Raw genomic sequence first — 17,847 nt, 5'->3', positions numbered from 1 at the left:
TAAGCATTGGAGTCGATTTGCTTGACCAAACCCTTTAAGGCAGTGCTCCAGCATGGCCACATACGAATGACTGAAGCAATTAAACGATAAACAATAAAAAATTATTCTCTGAATTAATTGATAATATTTCAGTCGTTTTTGTGTATCTGTATTTTCACTGATGAGCTCCGAATAAAACGAAACATGTCTGGAATTATCTCTCGTAAAATATCATTAGTCATCACTTAAACTTATTTTTCTTTTGCCGCATATATTTATTATAATTTAGCTTAACTGGCGTTTCTAATATTTAATTATCTTGACAGTGGTAGATTGATAATATCGACAGCTTAATCGATAAAATGCCCTGCTGCATTTTCGTTGGATACATTTATAGTCTTATGTCGATTTTTTTTCTTTCTTTGAGATCGATAAATAAATACCAGTTGGGTACTGCAGTTGATATAATCGAATAAACCCATTCGTCAAACTAGAGACCATGTGCCTTTATTTCAAATCAATATTCAGTTATCTTTATTGCCGCCAGAGGTCAGTATTTAATAGTTATCGTTCTGATGATGCTTAGAACGTTATTCGGGGCCTTCGTGAATCGATTCCTGTGTTATAAAGTGCAATGAAGTCTGTATGTGTAACATTGCTAGTGGTCATAATGATGCAGAAGCTATAATGCTAATTTTGGATGAAATTGCTGTAATGTCAAGGACATTGGGAACGCGTGTGGCCTACCGCTTACTCACGATCGCAAGATTACTGTTTCGATTCCGGGACAGGGTGATGCGTTGTGTTCTTAAGTAAAACGCATCCTTTTACGTTACATCGGCCTACTCAACTGTAAATGAAATCCAACAATAGCTGGGAAGTCAACCATGCGAAGGACTGGCGTGTCATTGATGGGGAAATGAGTTTTGTAATCACAATCATACGCCATGCTAGCCGGGTTAAAATCTGGTCTTATGAATCCAATGGATCGTAACAGACAGTGTAGAACTACAAAAGAATCTCAGAGTAATTCAAGAAGTCACAAAAAATCCAATCCAAAGGATGATGTGACAAATGGCAGGGAGATTAGCAAATAAGTACCGACAGAAAAATAATGCCACGATGTTTAAAAACTATTTACAAACGGCGCAATAGAAAACAATATCAAGAAAATTAGTGACCCTTTTGAAAATGAGTAACCCTGGAACAGACTGGTGTTTTATTTAGGAGGTACGAGGGTGAGTCAAAAAGTAATGCCATTTTGTTTAAGACAGGTATAATTACCAACACAGGAACATGTATCATGCATCAAAATGAAGCTGGTCCTCTGTGGATCACATCCCTACTTCTCAACATAGTCACCGTTTCTCTCAATAGCAATGTTCCACCTTCGAATGAGAGCATGTATCCCTGCCCCGTAAAATTATGTTGACAACTCCTTCACTAGTTTTCACTTCCTCGTCACTGGAATAATGTTTGCCTCTCAAACCGTCTTTCGTGACTCCGAAGAGACGATAGTCTGCAGGTGCTAAGTCTGGGGAGTGTGGAAGTAGTGAAGAAGTGGTTCAAAGAACAGTCAACAGAATTTTACGAGGCAGGGATACATGCTTTCATTTGAAGGTGGAACATTGCTATTGAGAGAAACGGTGACTATGTTGAGAAGTAAGGATGTGGTCCACAGAGGACCAACTTCATTTTGATGTATGATACATGCTCCTGTGTTGGTAATTATGCCTGTCCTAAACAAAATGGCATTACCTTTTGACTCACCCTCGTAATATTGTAATCGCAGTCACTTACACCGCAAGGAAACCGAGCAAAGCTTGTCCTATGCGTCTTACGAGTCGAAGACAGTAACGATCAAAGAATTTATCGGTGACGTTGGTATCAGAAGATGTGTAGTATCAAAATTAGTGGTGTATTTTGCAGTTCCTATGACAGAGAGGGAAGTGCTGGGAGACAATGTTTTGATGTCGATACTTGCTCCTTTCTAGTATTTGTTGTTGGGGATATATTATGGTTCATGACACCGTCTTCATGCACGATTGTAATAAGAATTAGGATTGTTTAGGAATATGATCGAAACAGCAATGATCATCATTAAGATTAGCACTATCAATGCCATCATTGACGTCATCACCATGAACGTCAATACAAACAAACAGAACGGCTACAGCTCGTTCATCATCGTCATTATAATCCTTGTCGTCGTCATCGTCGTTGTCATCTTCGTCGTAGTCGTCATCATCTTTGTCGTAGTCGTCATCATCTTCGTCGTAGTCGTCATCATCTTTGTCGTAGTCGTCATCATCTTTGTCGTAGTCGTCATCATCAAGAAAACTCAACGATACCACATTCATAGTTATCAACATCATGATGGTGATCATCATCTTCGTTACTGTCGATGTTGTCGTTGTGTGTCATCGTTATCGTCACCATCATCATCATCCTTACCAACATCACCATCTTATTCATTGTCATCGTCAGCGCCACGACCACAGCCACGAAGACGACGACGATGACGACGACGACCACCACCACCACCACCACATTCGCCATCATTATGATAATGATCATTATCATCAGGATTATAGGAACTATAGCAGTAGACCTAATAACACTATCAGATACAATTTTTCATGTCCGACATTTTTACTCCTATTATTATTATTATTATTATTATTATTATTATTGCTTTCTGCTTTTGTTTGCTTCGAAGAACAAGTCGATAGGGTAAGGTATAAGGTACGGTACGGCAAGCAGTTTACAACTAGTGGTGTTATGTGATATGATACGATACGGTATGAGGCGGTGGGATACGGTTCGGCGTGGTATGGTATGGCATGTTATGGTATGGCGTAGCATAGACTGGTGTTGGCATTGTGGTGTTGTGTAATGTTTTCCTCTCCGCTGTTATCTCGTATATATTATGGTATATCGATAACGTACTTGTTTAAAAGTATCAGAGGAACATCATCGTGTGCAGCAATATAATGTGTGTGTGTGTGTTTATGTACGTGTTTGTGTCAGTGTGTATGTGTTAGGTATACGTACATATATGTTGTATATATACGTAGAATATAAATTTCATGAATGTACATACAAACATAAATAAATGTGTGTGTGTGTTTATATATGCATTTGTGTCTGTGTGTATGTGTAAGGTATACGTAACATATATGTTGTGTATACTCATAGAATATAAATCTCAGGGATGTATATATAAGTATATATATATATATATATATACACTTACATATAATTGTGTGTATATATTTATATAATGCAGGCAATAGGCACGTAATATATTTGTATGTGTATATATACACATGTATACATATATGTATCTATATACATAAATATGTGTATGTGTGTGTGTTTATATATATATATACATACACATATATTTATGCGGGTGTGTGTGTGTCCAACAAGAAAGTAAGAAAAATTAAGGTTAAAAGATAGAGAAAAAAAATTTAAATAACAGCCCAGAATAACGAAAACAAAAAAACAAATGCTCCTCCACAATAAACAACATGGGTGCAGAAAAGATAATGTATATTGTATAAGCATTAATATCTGACAGACAAGAAGACTCCATGGCACATTGAGTGTCTGAGTGGGGTGAAGAATTTCATGCATTTCTCATGTTCTTAGGATTGCTCTGACAAGTTATTATTGTAGAATATCGAAACACACAAATCATAAAAATCTGGGAATCGATATACGAACAAGGAATGATTCTTCCTCGCATAGAGTATATACATACATGTGTCTATGTGTGTGTGTACATATATTTATGCACATAGATATACATATATTTATATAGATATCCGTATATATATATAGATAGATAGATATAGATATTTACATACCCATATATATATATATACACATACACACAGAGGGTGCGATGAGCAAATTGTTGCAATTTTATATAGTCAGTTTCGCGCATGTGCATTGATTGATTTGATTTTGTCGACTACACAGTATAGTAGGATTAGTTAGGCACTGTCTGTGAGAGAAGCAACACCATGACGCAATTCACTCTGCCAGATATTTGGAAACGACATGCTGTACGGCTTGGTGTTCGCATCGGAAGCTCCAGTATGAACATTTCAGTGTGTTTGGGTGTCAATCTGAGGACATGTTCCTAGAGGGATAAAGATCAAACATCCAGACAACATCGTGGTGCTTGGAGTGATTATTTGTAATGGTGAGGTTATGCCTCCATTCATCTTTCCACGTGGCTTCATAATCTACACGGAGGCCTACATCAAGTGCCTGGAGGAGGTAGTGCTGCCCTAGGTCAAGAGAGTGACTGCTGGAAGACTGTCTTGCAACAGGGCTCTGCACCATGCCACACAAGCAGGAGAACCCAGTCATGGCTGTCAAACAGTTTCTGTGACCACATCATCCCCTAACATCTGACCCCAAACTCCCCACACTGAAACAACCTTGATTAATATGTCTGGGGTTCAGGTGAATGAGAGACCACCAAAACTCCTTGTAACACCAAAGATGAACTGAAGGCAAGGATTATGGCAGCATTCGCCAACTTAAACAAGGAGACCATCCAGAAGAGTTGCAGAAGATTCCGAAGTCGTCTGGAGGTCGTGGTTGGAACCAATGGAGATTTTATATATATATGACTGACCATGAGATTGCACCTAGAAAGTTACCCTCTCAGGCACAAGTCCGGGCAAGGTTATTTATGGAAAACCAGCAGTCGCCCATGCATATCGGCCTCCCCTCTCCACGCCACCGATGTCATCCAAGGGGAAGGCAAATGGGCCGATACAGCTTGGTACCTGTGACGTCGCAACTCATTTCTACAGCTGAGTGAACTGGATCAACGTGAAATAAAGTGTCTTGCTCAAGAACACAACTCGCAGCCCGGTCTGGGATTCGAACTCACAACCTCACGATCGTAAGCTCGACGCTCTAACCACTGAACCATGCGCCTTCACACACACACACACACACACACACGCACACGCACAGATACATACATATGTATGTTTGTATGTATATATTGAAAGAAAATCGAGAAAGATGGATGTATGAATAGTTTATGTGTATGATATAAAGACGTTGAAATTTTTTAAGAAAACAACAATGCAAATAAATTACAAGTTGTAAAACTAAAATAAGAAATGGGAGAGGCGAAAAAAACCTACATAAGCTTCAGTTCTAGCCCCTAGTTGATATATAATTCTAAGCATTTGGTTATATATGCTAAGAATGGTACTATTTTTAACTATACGGGGAGAACTTCTTTGATGTTTTTATGAGCTTATAGTACAAAGTTAACATATTTCTTGAAAGGATGCGTACAAAATAGTTTTTATTTTCCAAAATTTCAACATCTTTATATCATATAAATAAATTATACATACGGCCATCTTTCTCCATTTTCTTTCCTTCAATATTAATTATATGTATTACTACAAGAGTCTCTAAAATATCGCAGAGACCTTATTGTATGATAATGTTTAACCAGTGGACGTTTTTGTGTTATATAGTCCCTAATGTGGACTTAACATCCTCGAATTGACTATACACACGCTCGCGCGCATATACATATACATACACACATATACATATATCGTTTTTGTATTTGGTTTGCAAGATTCTTTGTGAATTCGTGTGTTGAAACAAATTTTGTTTCGTCTAGGGAGAGTCATTAAACGTGTGTTAATTATGTTGGCATAATGACTCTCCCTTGACAACAAATATATCTATCGCTCAGAGATTTATTATTGCTTATATATATATATATATATATATATATATATATATATATATATATATATATATATATGACGGGCGCCTTTTAGTTTCTGTCTATGAAATCCACTCACGGCCCGAAGTTATAGTAGAAGACACTTGCTTGAGGTACCACGTAGTGGAGCTGAACTTGGAACCATGCGGTTGGGAAAGAAACAGCCTGAAACGCTCAAATCGCATATGCCAGTGTGATTTTTTTTTCTATGAAAGAACATTTAAAATCATCGCCCTATATTGAATTCCCCAACCGTCTATTTGGTATGGACTCAAAAGTAATGAATTACAATACATTGACTACTCGCATAAGTCGTGGCACTCCGTCGGTTACGACGACGAGGGTTCCAGTCGATCCGCTCAACGGAACAGCCTGCTCGTGAAATCAACGTGTACTTTTAACGTAGTTTTCGGGGAGATTCAGCGTGACGCAGGGAGTGACAAGGCTGGCCCTTTGAAATACGGGTACAAGAGAAACAGAAAGAAAGAGTGAGAGAAAGCTGTCACGCTGAATATCCCCGAGAACTACGTTAAGGGTACACGTGTCTGTGGAGTGCTCAGCCACTTGCACGTTAATTTCACGAGCAGGCTGTTTCGTTGATCGGATCAACTGGAACCCTCGACGTCGTAAGCGACGGAGTGCCAACAATTTTTGTTATGATGGACGAAAAGGGAACTTTCGACAAGACTGGCCAACTATCCATTGAAAAGGGCTTCAGTGATGCCATTAAAATGGAGATCAGATGAAATAAACTGTGCTGAAGTAACGATCGAGGAAGGTGAGTTTGCCATAACATCAGATATATATTCTGGCTAAGCAATCGAACTCAGATAATTCGATTAGGAAGGCACACACAATTTCCTAAGAGTGACTGTAGGGTATGATATATAACACTATCTTTAAAGAGAAACTTTGTAAAGAGTCTTACAGCAGAGTAAGAACGATAGTAAAGACAGAACTAATTTAATTAAACTGATTTGAGGCCACCAATAATCAGGCTCTACATGTAGTAACGTATAGTTTCGACCTCATAAACTGCACAATATGAGGAAATTAAGAAAATAAATAGCAAAACATTGAGAATGATGTCAATGCTATAGTGTCAAAAGAAGAATTATTACCACCACCAGCTGGCTTTAACATCTTAAATTCTAAACTTAATTTTATCAGTCTACAAGAATAAATAATTTTCATTGTTTCTCCACATTTTTAGAGGAATTTCGTTGCCGTATTGCTCTCTTGAGATAGTTTAACAGCAGGACCACATCTGATATATTTTCATTTCCTTTTCTAGTATTCTTTTATCTTTTACTTGATCCAGTCATTAGATTACGACCATGTTGGTGCACCAGCTTGAGCAATTTTAGTCCCCACTACTTACTTTTTAAAAGCCTGGTACTTATTTTATCGTTCACTTCTGCTGAACTGCTAGGTTAAGCGGACAACAGAAACACTATCTCAAAGAAATCCCTCCCATATCTATCTATCTATCTATCTATCTATCTATCTATTCTTTCCATTTATTTTTTTATTTCAGTCATTTGACTGCGCCCATGCTGGAGCCACCTTTAGTCGAACAAATCGACCCCAGGATACATTCTTTGTAAGCCTAGTACTTATTCTGTCTCTTTTGACCAACTGCTAACGTTGTGGGGACGTAAGCACACCTACATCGTATAACAGTGTTAATAAAATAGATGGGATGTGCAATAGACTTTATATGTACCACACATGTTTCGACCCGTTCTGGGTCTCTTCGAATTTGATGGATATATAGCGGTACGTAAGCCGACTCGAGAAATCTCTAGTGAGACTTTTTATTGATGTATCCGAAGAGATCCAGAATGGGTCGAAACATGTGCTGTACCGAATAACGTCTATTACACATTCCAACTCCAATTTTATTAATACTGTTACCCCGACCCACACTACGAAGTTCCTGCAATAAATCTACGGATTGCAACAGGTAATCGAAACAGTGTCGGTGCTTTCCTCATCATCTATTTATACATTTTGTATAATTTCTCCATCATATGTATATATATATATATATATATATATATATATATAGACATAAGTATTTTTATGTGTATAAATATATATGTGAGCAATTGTATGTAGCTCTGTTAATTCTTTGCTGTAATGTTTATTTCTAATATACATATGTGTATATTTATATACATATGTTTTGCTATATTTGTTTATTTCTATAAAATCTTTTTACATTTATTTTTATTTCTTCAAGTAAATGCGACAGGACAGGTTTGCGTTTATTTTATTATGTATTTCTTCACGTATGAGAATACATAGTGGTGTACGTTATACTTAGGAGCACCTGAGCATATCTATCACAGTTTGTGTGTTTTAAAGTTATATCGAGGTACTTATATATGCATATGTATAACTAAGCATGTATATCTGTTTATGAAAAATGCTATATGTATGTGCATATGTATGCATATGTCTGCACATGTAAATATTTATATAAGCGTATGATATCCATTAACCTTCCTGAGTACGTGTATGTGTATATATATATATATATATATATATATATATATATATATATATATACATATATATATATAAACATTCATGCATACATATGTATGTATATAAATACATATATATACATGCATACATACATATATATATACATACATATATATATATATATATATATATATACACACATACATACATATATATATGCATATATATATATATACATACATACATATATATATATACTCATATATATACGCATACATATATATATGCATACATATATATACACACACACACACACACACACACACACACACACACACATATACATATATATACCTGTTTGTGTGTGTGTGTATTCATATGTTCGAATAGATATATATGTGAAGATCTCTCTCTATTTCTGTCTCTCCCTTGATATATATATGTGTGTGTCTGTGTGTGAACGTATCTATGTACATAATAATATACATATATAGCATGCATACATACACACAAACACATATACATACATGCACACACATATATACATTTAAATTCGGATATTGTTAGATGTCTAGTTGATATGAACATAGTATAATTGTCAATTTTTCTACTCATATTTATATATCTGTGTGTATGTGTGTATGTATGTATGTATGAGCACGTGTGTGTGTGTGTGTGAGTACGTGTGTGTGTTCGTATTTGCGTGTACATTTTATAAGCATAAATTAAACATTTGTTTCTATATATTTTTCCACCTCACTATTTATTTTCCTTTTGCTTCAGCTAAAATTTTTCTTTGCTTCCCGCGCTCTATCATTTATATCCAATCTTTCCTTTTATATTTACCTTATTCTTGGCTGTCACCAATTACAAGTCAAAATTATACGTTTATTGTTATAACTCTTCCAAACTAAATTATGGTATTGCCCAAATTCATACGTCTAAAAGTTTTCTGTTTTTTTTTTTAATCTAAACTAGTCTTATTCCTAATCAATCGGAAACTCACTGGATTATAAATTCCTAAGAAATATTAGTAATCTTATTTATTTATAAATACATATAATTTTAAATATTTTCATTAATAATATGTGTAAATCCAACTTTCCACAATTAATTATTATGTTTTGGGTTTATAACTGACGTTCCGTTGACATAGCTAGCTCAAATTATTCTACGTATATATGTTTAATCAGTAGTTTTCTATAAAAATATAATCTGTGTTAGAATATAAATCTAAACTTCACCTACGTTATTCTTCATAATATGATTGCAGTTTTACTTTTAACTCCACTATCTTTTTAACATATACATAACTTTCACTCCAGTCTTAGATTTCCTTCTGTATTTGGTATTCGACTTTGCTTTCCTTCCTTTGCGCTCGATAAAAAGAAGTACCAACCCAGTATGAGTATAGTTCGATCACCTACCAGCAGCTACTTACTAGATATTCCATTGGTCAACGATAGGAATTCCGAGAGGGTGCTTGCAAGGGTACCAAAAACAATTACTAATATCAAGGTACATGCTCACTGCACAAGTGCCGACTGTCATTTTGTATATAAACATATGTGCAAAATGCATACACTCACACGTAAACATATATACAAATGCGTGAACACGCTACCTTAAAGATAGCGTGCTTGGTATTGACATTGAATTTCGTATGTGGTGACCTTTCTTTTATAACACAATTGAATGTGAGATTTGGGAGAAATTTGGCATAATATTTCTTAAAAGATTCCCAATGAAAGCCAACTCGTCATCTATGTATATGTCAGCGACTATATTCTCCGATGTATCCTTTCGTTTTGATGGCGTAATTATACCTGTCCTAAACAAATTTTTTATTGTTCTCTTTTGCCAAACCACTAAGTTACGGGGACGTAAACATCGGGTGTCATGCGATGGTGGGAGGGGACAAACACAGACACCAAACATACATACATACGCACATGTATATGTGTGTATATAATATATATATACACACACACACACACACACACACACACACACACACACACACACACACACACACATATATATATATATATATATATATATATATATATATATATATATATATATACACGACGGGTTTCTTTCAGTTTCCGTCTCCCGAATCCACTCAAGGCTTTTGTCGTCCTGAGGCTGTAGTAGAAGACACTTGCCCAAGGTGCCACGCAATGGGACTGAACCCGGGCCCTAGTGGTTTGGAAGTAAACTTACCATACAGCCACTCCTGCGCCTTTCTCTTTCCTTTCTCCCCCCCCTCGTTCTTCCTCTGTACTACTACGTATCTCGCCTTACCCCTCTTGTTCTTCCTCTGTACTACTACGTATCTCGCCTTACCCCTCTTGTTCTTCCTCTGTTACTACTACGTATCTCCTTTTCCCCCTCGTATTTCCTCTCTTTCTCTTTTCCTCCCGTTGCTCACCATTCTTCTACTTCCTCCCTCTCTTTCTCCCTCTACCACTCTCTCTCTCTTCCCTTTACACCGGCATGGTCACATGCTTCCGGTCAATAATCCTTTCCTTCCTTGGCTTTCGCCAAGTAACACACGCTACCACTGTCTCTCTCGGTTCCGTGCCTCATCGCGTTCATACACACATAATTTTTCTCGTCTGGCCGTAAAGCCTTCTGTTTGTTTTCCTGTCTTGTTTTTCGTCCGCCACTACATTCCTCCATGGCTAGATTTAATTTGCGTATACAGATTTAATCTGCGATCCATGGGACGAGCCGTTTTAACGTTGCGTCCTGCCCGAAGCTCGTCGAAACGCCGGTGTTAAAACGTGGGTAGCTGAAGAAGTAGAATGTTCTCTATGTGGCTCGTGTGTTCTCGTCTACGTTTGTGTGCAATGTCCTGTACCCAGATATGCACCTATACATACAGGTGGATGTCGGTATGCACATACCTGTACGTATATATGCATATACTCATTTACTTTTGTTTATATATATATATATCTATATATATATATATATATATATATATATATATATATATACATATATACACACGCGCACACACACACATATAGTAAGTCAGAAAAACAAGACAGTGATAGAGAAAAGAAGAGGAAGAATTTTAAAATGGTGTAGAATAAGGAATCAACAGAGACGAAACATAACTTGAGAGAGGAGTAACGTCGGTATGAGAGAGAGAAAGAGAGAGAGGAGGGATGTTGGGAGAGGAATCTTTCAGAGAAGAAACTTAGAAATGGACAACTTTAAAAGTGAACATCAATAACTTTTTGTATATAAAAACCATATTTAAATTACTTTGGGAATTGAACTGTTTTGATCGAAGAATTTTGATTTGGTTGTTTTTAAACACAGAAACAAAACGCTTCTATACATGAAACAGACGTCCTTACATACAAACAACATATATACCTTACATTCATGCTACACGCGTATATATGTGTGTGAGCGTTAGTGTGTGCGCGTGTCATTAACAAAACAATGAATATTAGTTTAACTTACAATGTTTTACTATTTATAAGGCGCTCTATCCTTCATGACAACATTTCCCAGAAAACTGGGTTGTGTCTTACAGACACAGGGTAAGAATTCGTGTTGCAAGAAAGGGAAAAGCCAGATAATGTAGGGCCTCGTGAAATGAACCACAAGCTGCTTTGTAGAAATACAAACCTGCTTCGCAATATTACTTTTTATTTGTATCAAGTGTTAATAAAATAGTAACTTCTAAACGATGACTTTGGCTTGATGAGACACAACTGTGTCGAAACAGCGGGTTGTCTCAGAGTCTCCATCACTCTAATGAATCGAGTCTGTTATGAATACACATTCGTCTGAAAAGAGAGGTTTCCTCCTATGACGAAGCACGATTGTGATTGGCATACTCTTACGGGAGTCTGCTAGAACGTATCAAAAATTGTATGCACTCTTTACGAAGAATATGACGTTTTATAAAGACTTTGGCCATGATTAAAATTGAGTGACACTGCACGAATTTGAATGGAACAAAATTGCGACGATTGTATACCAACCTTTACGTCCTTCACCAGTCCTACAGTATTTCATTAGTTTGAAGCCAACAATTATATAATAAGCTCTAATATGACAGGCTTTGGTCATGTTGATTGATAAGAAGAGGCACATATATTCTTTTGATGCTGAGGTTTTGCAACATATTCTTGAAATTATGTTTATAAATAAGAAAACATACGGCTACATATTTTTACGCACCAAAGTAGATTGGTTAATCTCTCTTTTGTTAGGTCTTCGCTTTTAAAGTCAATTCTTTAAGATCCAAGTAGTAGCATGTTAAATTCCTCACAGCTCAGTTAGATGGTTGTGTTAATGAAGATAGCGTGATGTTTTGCCTTGATAATTTCCATCCCAGAGGGGAGAAATCCACAATAGTAAGTTGTTCGTAAAGCAGAAATGCGTTGGAAGACTGTGTTTGAAAAGATTTGCTGCTGGGCTTTGATTCAACCGTCAGAGATAAGGTTTTATGCGCAAGTTTCAGAGTTACATCCTTTAACTTAGTAAAATCTGTTTCTTTTAAAATCACAATCAAAGCGGCTGGTGCGGTCACAAGTTATGTCCATCGTAGACAACATTAATCGAAGAAGAATTCACACGAAATTTGAAGCATGGTTCTAGCTTTTTTTTTTAGATTCCCTAAACAGCTCTCAAAATCATCAGAAAATGTTTCTAAGTTTCCTTCGTTTTGTTTGACTTCATAATTTTTGATTCGAACCCCAGGAAAAACTTTCGTCCCCAATTTAAGGTTTGAAAGGGGAAAATTTCTTCGTTAACAAGACGGCTTTATTCTTGAAAATTAAAACTATATGGTCAAATTTTGAAATAACATTGTCCTTTTCCTAAAAGTGCCAGATTTAAATATTGCAGAGGTTGCGTAAAATCTGTAAAAGAATATCAGATACTGTACCCATGGGAGATCTTCTGATTGTGGGTAAATTGTTTTCTTTTTTTTTTCCATTCGAAATCAATGATTGATTCTTTAAGAGTAACGAGCTTATTCAATAATTCAATAACTTGCTACTTGATAGCCATCTTACAATACAATAAAACGAAATCTTATTTGAGTTCTCTTTAAGTTTCACTCCTCGCTAAAAAATCTAAATTTACTATGTCTTTTGCACATGTCCCAATGAAATTCATAGCTTCTGAAACAATTTATGGCATCATTCAGCTGGAAGTGTTTGCTTACTAATTACCCACACCGGGTCACATGATGAACAATGATATATATTCTGTGCAGTTGTGAGTTCGTTGTCAAGAGTCCACTCAAGTATTTACTAATGCTTCGTCAAGTGTATTGTTTTCAACATCTTTTCTAGATTCCTTTAAGTTTATCAAGTTCAACAATTCTTTTATATTTCTATTGATTGTAACAGTAAACAAATATAGCGAGTAGTATAATATATATCTGTAGATTCAATGATAGCTTAATGCAATACAGTTTTTCGGATAAGTCTGCAGCAGACACGTGATTGTACAACTAATATTAGAAATACGCCTATCAATTTTATACATCTTTACGGACTTCCGTGCCATTTCTGTCTATCGAGTTTTACTCACAAGACTAGTGTTCACTTGAGATTGTTAAAGACACCCGTAGTTGCCAAGTTGTGGGATCAAACCAGGCAGCTGATGATTGCGAAGAGGACTCCTTAACCACTAAACCATGTTTATGTCACATATGAAAGGGTATGGACTCACATGCATGAGGCACCCATTGTGATACATCCCATTAGCTTGTAACCAGGCCTTGAGAATACCACGAAACACTGAAAGCATAATCTCTCTGGAGCAAATTGTGAAAGTAGAAACAGTCTTACTCTCTTAAAGACATACTCAGAGAGAAATAGAGGGTTCGAATATAAAAAAAAAAAACTCATGAAACATTCGTCAACTAAATTTAACTATGCTTCTGCTGCTGACTGTACATACAGAAGGAAAGCATTATCAAATTTAAAAGAATTTGAACCCTGAGCAAGCATAGATGTTACATAATACCACATGGTATTTTGTTCGCTACTCTACATTCCACCAGTCTCCAACCTCTTCGTAATTCTTTCTCCAATAACCACAAAGGTGGAAATTTGGACAGTGGGAATAATGAGGGTGACATGAGATCGGTCAGATACAAGGAAAAGGGGTCTCTTTAGAAACAATGGAAAAGAGAGAGAAATGAGTCAACCTGTCCTGTGGAGTTTCGTCTGTAGGTGTAGGCACAATGTAATTAATTTAAAGAAAGAGATAAGGAATAATTCGGTTGAAACTAGACACTGAAATGGCAGAACCATTAACATCGTTTATTTCGACACATTATGTTGAGACTGAAAGAAAACAAAATCGACTACTATACAGGTGCAGGCGTGGTTGTGTGGTAAGAATTTTGCTTCCCAACAACATAGTTCCTAGTTCAGTTCTTCTGTGTGGCACCTTGTGCAAGTGTCTTTTCCTATAGCCTCGGGCCGACCAAAAGCCCTACGAGTAGATTTGGTAGATGGAAACTGAAAGAAACCCGTCGTACATATACAGGGTGCCCACAAAGTCTGGGTACACGGAGATTAACACATACTTTAAGAAATTATTATTTCTTATATTTATGTTATGATTTTCTTTACTCCATGTACCCAGACTTTGTGGTCACCCTGTATATATATATATATATATATATATATATATATATATATATATATATTCATATGTGAGTGTGTCCTTGTGTCTATTTTTCCTCACCACCGCTCGACAACCGGTGTCGGTGGGTTTACATCCCCGTAACGTAGCAGTTCTGCAAAAGATACCGATAAAATAAGTACCGGACTTTAAAACAATAAGTACTGGGGCTGATTCATTCGATACGTTAGGCTGTAGGCATGCGATGCCCCAGTGTGGCCGCAGTCTAATGACTGAAGCAAGTAAAAGATATTTGGAATTTGAACGTAAAACGGTGAAACTAAATAAGTTATTTTGCCCGTCGCTCAAATAAAATGAGAACGACTAAAGAAACGAAAATCGTAGATTGGTATAAACCTCAAGGATTTTGTTTTGTTTCTTATTGTTTGAAATGGAAGAGAAATAAGTTTTAACTTGGATAAAGTAAAATCGTTAAAATAACATCAACGTTAACATAAGAATAGCTATAAAGAACGAAGACAAAATATAAATGTAGACGAAAAACAACCGTAAAGATAACGATAAAACAGCCAAAACTACAAGGAGAATAACTTTCACAAGACATACATAGTACAACACATACACAATAATAATAGTAATAATAATAATAATAATAATAATAGTAATGATAATAATAGTAATAATAACAATAGTAATAATAATAATAATTTCTAAATTACAGACTGGCAAACAAATTAAAAGCAAAAAAAAAAAGAAAATATATTGCTTCCAATAAAATACTACGGTTTGTTTTTATATGACTAAAAATTTTTTCGAAGAACTTCTAGTTCTCCAATTCTTTCGAATCAATGAGGTAAAAATTTCAGAAAAAAAATAAAAATAGAAAAATAGATGAAAACAAGAAGAGATAAATAAATAAATAAATAAATAAATAAAAGATGAGTTTGCAATAAAATAAAATCGAAAGTACGAGAACGTAAAATGAAATAAACACAAAAAATCAAAAATGGAATCAATGAAAGATAAGAAAAAAAAATTAAATGAAATAATTTAAAAAAAAAATTAAAGCAATTTTTCAAACAAAAAAAAAATGAGAGAAAATATAAAGAAATATATGCTCAACCGCCTCACGAACACAAATTAAAAACCAGAATAAAAATGGTAGATTACGAATAACCCCCAGCCCTCCGATAGTCCTCCTTCGTCCACCCAAAATAACAAGAACTAAGCGAATTTTGTTTGTTTTTAGCATTAAATCAAATTATATCTGTTGTTAATTTCTGTATAATTGTATATTGTAGCTCCGACTTTGGCATCGATCTGCTACCAACATTTCCCATAGAACTAAAACCAACAAAACCACCATCGGAACCACAGCAGCAGCAACAGTGGCAGTAACACCATCACCACCACCACCTTCACCATCTCTATTGCTATATACACGTATATACTGATTTCCAGACACTGATGATCCGGAACTTGTTATAATTCGCATTAATTTACAAGAAGGAATTTCAAATTCTTGCAGCCACCAGACCAGTTTACTCGGCTGCCCAGTTTCACAGCACCTTACACTGAAGAGAATTAATAATAAACTCTTGTCATTTATATTAATCTACAGGTACCTGTATTTCCTTTAATTATTTGGTAAGTTTCAGAATTGTTTAACTTAGAGGTGACTACCACTGGCTCCGGAACTAAATACTTAGGAACTGTTACTGAGTTTTTTTTCCCAGTTTTCGCTAATGATGGTAAAAAAAAATCATCTTTATTCTTTGGCTTACTGTTTTGCACAGCTCAACCCAACCTTTCCCAAAGATTTTCGATGAGATTTAGGTTGGGCGACTGCGCTGGCCACTGCATCAAACCAAACTCTCTTAAACCTAATGTAATCTCTGACTGGGTGCGAGTTGTGTTTCGGGTCGTTGTCATGCTCGCAAGTCCAAGATCGGCCCAAATGCTTTCGGGCGTATGGAAGCATAAACTCATCCAATATTTCTAGATATGACTTACTATCCATAATGCCCTTGACTCGGATTATAGGACCGACGCCTTTTCCAGACATGCACCCCCACACCATCACACTTCCACCACCGTGCTTAATTGCTGGTTGGATAATTCTGGATGATATTCTTCGCCTATACGCCTTCTTACATACTTCCTGCCATCACTGCCAAACAAATTGAACTTTGACTCGTCTTACCACAACACATTCGACTAATCTCCCGGACTCCAATTCAAATTCTCTTTTGCGAACTGTATTCGGACACGTCGATTTTTTAAAGAAATGTATGGCTTTTTGCAAGAGACTCTTCCTAGAAGTCCAAATTCTTCGAGATGGTTTTTATGGTAGACATTCCAAAGGTAAGTTCATATTTTTGCCGAATCTCTTTAAAACTGTCAACAGCGCTCATTTCTCGTTTTTTCAGGGACAGTCTTTGAATGTATCTATCTATTCTTTCCGTTGTTTTTCTTGGTTGCCCAGGTCGAGAGCTGTCTTTATAATCATTAGTTTCTTTATAAAGATGGACATCATCGTGGACGGCTGTTTTAGAGCATCCAATTTCATTTGAAATAGCTTTATATGACCATTTCAGCCTACTGAGCTGAGCGATCCTCGCTCTGGTTTCTGTTAAGTTTTTTCTCTTACCCATCACAACTAATAAGTAACTTAAAAGTTTTAACATCATGCAAATTACCCTACTTTTATATTAGTCAATAAGGCAGAAGAAAAAATGAAATTTTTGCAAATCGTTTTAAAATGAAGTGGAGATGTAAATTACGCAAAATAAAGTTTATTTTTAATTTAAAATTAACATGTTGATGTTATGCTGTAAGGTTGTACATCATATTAAAGCACCTGAAATTTTCTTTATTTTGATATATATCTAAATTCAAAATTTACAAATTGAATATATAAAAAATGCCATTTTGACATTGGTATACTAGAGTTT

General features: G+C 35.8%; 1 protein-coding gene across 2 annotated transcripts in view; it reads left to right on the top strand.

Annotated features, from left to right (window-relative positions):
- LOC128248656 (uncharacterized) overlaps positions 1–17,847 on the top strand; it is a 95,120-nt gene that overhangs the window by 43,250 nt on the left and 34,023 nt on the right. For both annotated transcript variants that reach the window (XR_016243020.1, XM_089357058.1), the window contains exon 2: positions 16,195–17,257. Coding sequence is in view for 1 of the 2 variants with exons in the window: in XM_089357058.1 (XP_089213184.1) it covers positions 17,231–17,257 (27 nt within the window). In the remaining variant the exon portion in view is untranslated. The remainder of the gene's footprint in view (positions 1–16,194; positions 17,258–17,847) is intronic.

Source organism: Octopus bimaculoides, chromosome 9 (genome assembly GCF_046866305.1).
Source record: "Octopus bimaculoides isolate indiv1 chromosome 9, ASM4686630v1, whole genome shotgun sequence".
In the NCBI taxonomy this organism is placed as follows: Eukaryota; Metazoa; Mollusca; class Cephalopoda; order Octopoda; family Octopodidae; genus Octopus; species Octopus bimaculoides.
Note: the sequence above shows the minus strand (reverse complement) of the source record. Positions and strands in the feature narration are given on the sequence as shown.